The 4,504-nt window shown below is 62.9% G+C and overlaps 2 protein-coding genes and 2 non-coding genes across 4 annotated transcripts in view; all 4 read right to left on the bottom strand.

Annotated features, from left to right (window-relative positions):
* Nucleotides 1–150, bottom strand: part of BAZ2A (bromodomain adjacent to zinc finger domain 2A) — a 23,075-nt gene extending 22,925 nt beyond the window's left edge. The window contains exon 1 of the mRNA XM_085319562.1: nucleotides 137–150. The gene's annotated coding sequence lies outside the window, so the exon portion shown is untranslated. The remainder of the gene's footprint in view (nucleotides 1–136) is intronic.
* Nucleotides 151–1,209: 1,059 nt separating this feature from the next.
* ATP5F1B (ATP synthase F1 subunit beta) lies at nucleotides 1,210–4,500 on the bottom strand (the record flags this gene model as incomplete). Its single annotated transcript, XM_085319557.1, has 9 exons — nucleotides 1,210–1,414; nucleotides 1,526–1,727; nucleotides 1,803–2,015; nucleotides 2,128–2,250; nucleotides 2,460–2,618; nucleotides 2,754–2,938; nucleotides 3,204–3,325; nucleotides 3,714–3,888; nucleotides 4,203–4,500. Coding segments are annotated over 9 exons (1,575 nt in total), but the record flags the coding sequence as incomplete, so codon positions are not given.
* On the bottom strand, nucleotides 3,011–3,084 carry LOC146587452 (small nucleolar RNA SNORD59). Its single transcript, XR_014897632.1, has one exon. It is a non-coding gene; the product is annotated as a small nucleolar RNA SNORD59 (small nucleolar RNA).
* Nucleotides 4,081–4,155, bottom strand: LOC146587453 (small nucleolar RNA SNORD59). Its single transcript, XR_014897633.1, has one exon. It is a non-coding gene; the product is annotated as a small nucleolar RNA SNORD59 (small nucleolar RNA).
* Nucleotides 4,501–4,504: the final 4 nt, after the last annotated feature.

Genomic DNA, 4,504 nt, shown 5'->3' on the forward strand with positions numbered 1-4,504 from the left:
GGCGCCGCGGCGGTCTCGGGCCCCGGCGGCGGGGGGAGGGGGCACGCGGTGCCGGGGGCGGAGGGAGGGCTGGCCCGCGGCGGGGCCGGTTCGGCGGGGCCCCGGGCCGGGGCAGTGCGCCCGGCGCGGTCCGTACCTGGCGGGCGGCGGTGCCGGTGCCGGCGCTGCCCCAGCCCCGCGCTGATGTCAGCGGCGCCACCGCCCCCTCGCGGCCCCGCGCCGCCATTTAAAGGGGCGGCAGCGCCTGGCGCGGGGGAGACGGGACACCCGCCCCCCGCAGCGCCTGCCCGCACCCCCAGACCGGTCSCTGGGGTCCCCTCGCGGCCCCCCGGGCCGCTGCCGCGGGCCCCGCCGCCCCTGCCCCGACGGGGCGGGGGGTGGAGGACGCCTCCCACCCGCAGCCGGTGGGGCACGGCGCGGCCGAGCCGGTTATCGGAGCCGGGCGGGGCCCCCGCGCAGGGGTCTTCTCCTGGCCGCCCGGGCTCGGGGCCAGTCGGGCCCCGGCGGAGGGGCCTGGGAGCGGCCCCGAGGGCGAGCGACACCGCTCTSCCCCCGGCTTTGGCCGGGACCAGGCGCTGCCCTAGTGGTTGGGGGGACAACCCGCATCTCAGGCCCCCATCCTGGCCCCCCACCACGGGGCTGGGGACACCCAGCCTCTGCCACACCGACGTCTGCACGGGCAGCCCCCGACTCCTCCCCATCGAGGTAGAACAGCCCCCTTCTCCCCCTCCTCCGCCGGGAGCAGGGCCCGGCCCGGCCACCCCGCACCGGGCGGCCCCGGGGGCACCGCGGACAAAAGCCCCATCTGGCCAGGCACAGGCTGAGCGGAGGCACCAGCCCGGCAAATGGCTCTTTTGTGCTTTTGCAAAATGGTGAGAAGGATGGGGGGGAAGGCTGCACCAGAGCCAGGAAGGACAAGCCCTAGCCACCCACCCCAGTCTGAGGAAATGGCACCAAAATGGAGCTGGGAACAGCCCCACCACCCTGGCMCCCGGCCCTGCTGCCCCACAGCTCTGCCCTCCCTTAACAGATCCCCTCCACACACACACCAGGACAGCACAGCGGGGCAGTTCCTCCCCCCTACAGGCTCGGTTAGCCCCTGTGGAGCTACTGTAGTCCAGCCCTGCAGCAACCGGCTTCTCTGACTGCCAGGCTGAGCCGGTCACCAACACCAGCTCCCCTCTGAGGACTGGGGCACACAGGGCTCTGTTCACGTTTTCACCAATGTTTTATTGGAAACTTTAAATACTCTGGACATAGGCCCCAAATGGAGCCAGGTGGGAGGGACAGAGAGACCAGCTCAGGTTAGGCGCTGCTCACACATGCTCTTCAGCCAGCTTCTCAGCCTTGGCCACTGCTTCCTCGATAGGCCCCACCATGTAGAAGGCCTGCTCTGGGAGATGGTCATATTCACCTGTAGAGGTATGATGCTGTCAGCACAGGGCAATAGGGCCCCACTAAAGCCCAGCCCAGCCCAAGATCCCCCACAGCCTCTTCTCTGCTCCTGCTTGCATGGCCATCTCACCTGCCAGGATCTGCTTGAAGCCCTTGATGGTCTCCTTCAGGGGCACCAGTTTACCCAGGTGGCCAGTAAAGACCTCAGCCACCTGGAAAGGCTGGGACAAAAAGCGCTGGATCTTGCGGGCACGGGCCACTGTCAGCTTATCCTCTTCAGACAGCTCATCCATGCCCAGGATGGCGATGATGTCCTGCAGGGACTTGTAGTCCTATGGGGCAAGATGGGTCTGTGAGCAGCCTTCCCCTCCAGGCTTGCCCACAGGGACCTGTCCTGTCCCCCTCACCTGCAGGATCTTCTGCACACCACGGGCCACATCGTAATGCTCGGGCCCCACGATGTTGGGGTCCATGATCCGTGAGGTGGAGTCCAGTGGGTCCACGGCAGGGTAGATGCCCAGCTCCGCAATGGCGCGGGACAGTACTGTCGTGGCATCCAAGTGGGCGAAGGTGGTAGCAGGGGCAGGGTCAGTCAAGTCATCAGCAGGCACATAGATGGCCTGGGGAATGAAGGGACTGTTGATCAGAGGCAAGCACCGTGCAGATGGGAGCCTGGCAGCCTGYGGGGCACCCCCTAGCCTGGCGGGCCCCAGCTCAGGCCCTTGCTGTTACCTGCACAGAAGTGATGGAGCCCTTGCGTGTGGTTGTGATCCTCTCCTGCATGGTACCCATGTCCGTCGCCAAAGTGGGCTGGTAGCCCACAGCAGAGGGGATTCTACCCAACAAGGCTGACACCTGGAAGGGAACAGACCYGGTGAGAGACCCTACAGCCTCTGAGCAAGGGGCTGGCCCCGCTGAGGGGGACCTGGTGCTGCTCCTGCAGAGGGAAGGCCCAGCCCAGGCCAGTCGGTACCTCAGCACCACCAGGAACCCAACAAACATGAGGACACAGCAGCAAGCTCAGCTGCCCTATGGTCAGGGCCCTCCCTGTGTCGAGCACACACCTCCGAGCCAGCCTGGGTGAAACGGAAGATATTGTCGATAAAGAGCAGCACATCCTGACCCTCCTGGTCCCTGAAGTATTCAGCCACTGTCAATCCAGTCAGAGCCACTCTGGCACGGGCACCTGGGGGCTCGTTCATCTGCCCGTAGACCAGAGCGACCTGCCGAGCAAGAACCAAGCATTAGCAAAACGCTGCCTTCTTTTTCTCACCCCTTGTGCTGAGCAGGGCATAGCACAGCAGATGACCCCCCCTCCAGACACACACTCTGCACCCACTAAAGAGGCCCCAGCACACCTTGGAAGTAGTATCTTTCAGGTTGATAACCCCAGACTCAATCATTTCATGGTACAAGTCATTGCCTTCACGGGTTCGCTCCCCCACACCAGCGAACACCGAGTAACCACCGTGAGCTTTTGCCACGTTGTTGATCAGTTCCATGATCAGCACAGTCTTGCCAACACCAGCACCACCGAACAAACCTAGAAGGGAAAAGGCACCCTAGTCAACTTGAAGTCAATCCAACTACCCCAATGTGTCTTCTCTCTTCCTTTCCTCCTCAGATAATCAAATGTTGCTTCAGCAAGCTCAGAAGAACGAAAGTCAAGTGATTACTCATCAGTGAAGGAAACTGCAGCAAAAGGACTAGCCCTGACCCTCAGTTGGGGGCAATGCAGGCCCTGAGACTGCTTAGCAGGACTCACAGTGCCACCCCCCACCACTCCCACTCCCCTTCATCCAACCTACCGATTTTGCCACCCTTGGCATAGGGGGCCAGCAGGTCCACCACCTTAATCCCTGTAACCAGGATCTCCTGTTCAACGCTCATCTCCACGAACTCAGGGGCTTCAGCATGGATAGCAGCAAATCTGCAGTGCAAGACAAAGAAGGGCTGAGCAGTAAAACCAGGCCTACTCTGCCAGGGTGCTGGGCACACTATCCCAGCCACTCAAGCAGAAAACCACTCGAGCAGGTGAAACCCTGCTCACCTTCTGCAAGGGCATGCATGCATGCATGCAACAAGGATGTACAAAACCTGGTACCCATCTGCACTGTTTGGGCACCTCCAACCACTTAAAGCAACCCCAGACTGCGCACACATCTGGCTACAGCGGTCGCTGTGGAGTTACAGTGAGGCTTCTCTGAAAGGGCTGGGAAGCAGCAGCCATTTGAACAGCCTCTGAATCCATATCCCACCTCCAAAGCCTGGCATGATGCAGGTCTGCAAGACCCACAGTGCTCCCAATCACCACTCACTGTTTAGTTGTGATAGGGCCCCTCTCATCAATAGGCTCTCCGATGACATTCATGATCCTGCCCAGGGTCTCAGGGCCAACAGGGATACGGATGGGTGCACCAGAGTCCAGCACCTTCTGTCCTCTCACTAGGCCTTCTGTCCCATCCATAGCAATTGTGCGCACGGTGTTCTCCCCTGCCAAGGACAACATTACTCCAGCGCCCTCGAGCTGACCCTAGAGGACAGCTGCTGGCAGTTTCTCCAGGCTCTGCCATGGGAACACTGTCAAGAAAGGCTGTTCCAAGGCAGGAATCAGCTGCAAAGGAGCATGAAGAACCAGGCCCAGGCCCTACCCAGGCTGCAGAGCCTTACAGCAGCCATTTCCCTCCTTCTCAGACTGAAATCTCTGGCTTCAGCACGCTCAGAAGAACGAAAGTCATAGAGATACTCCATCACAGGAGGAGGAGCCCTCCCACGCCCTTCGCCAGCCCCCCCGGCAGGATGCTCACCCAGGTGCTGTGCCACCTCCAGCACCAGGCGGGTCTCCCTGCCCTGCACCTCGAGGGCGTTGAGGATGGGGGGCAGCCCCTCGTCGAACTGCACGTCCACCACGGCGCCGATGACGGCCACGATGCGGCCGGTGGTGGAGCCCGCCTTGGCGGCGGCGGCCGGCTGGGCCGCATAGTCGCGTCCTGCGGGGGAGCGGAGCGGAGCAGAGCGAGGCGAGTCAAGGTCACGCTGGCGGCAGAGGCGCCCCAGCCCAGGGGCGACGCCGCGTCTCGCCGGCGCCCCCGGGAGCGGCCCAGCACCC

This window comes from Rhea americana, unplaced genomic scaffold, assembly GCF_003343005.1.
Source record: "Rhea americana isolate MKP2758 unplaced genomic scaffold, rheAme1 scaffold_598, whole genome shotgun sequence".
Taxonomy (NCBI): Eukaryota; Metazoa; Chordata; class Aves; order Rheiformes; family Rheidae; genus Rhea; species Rhea americana.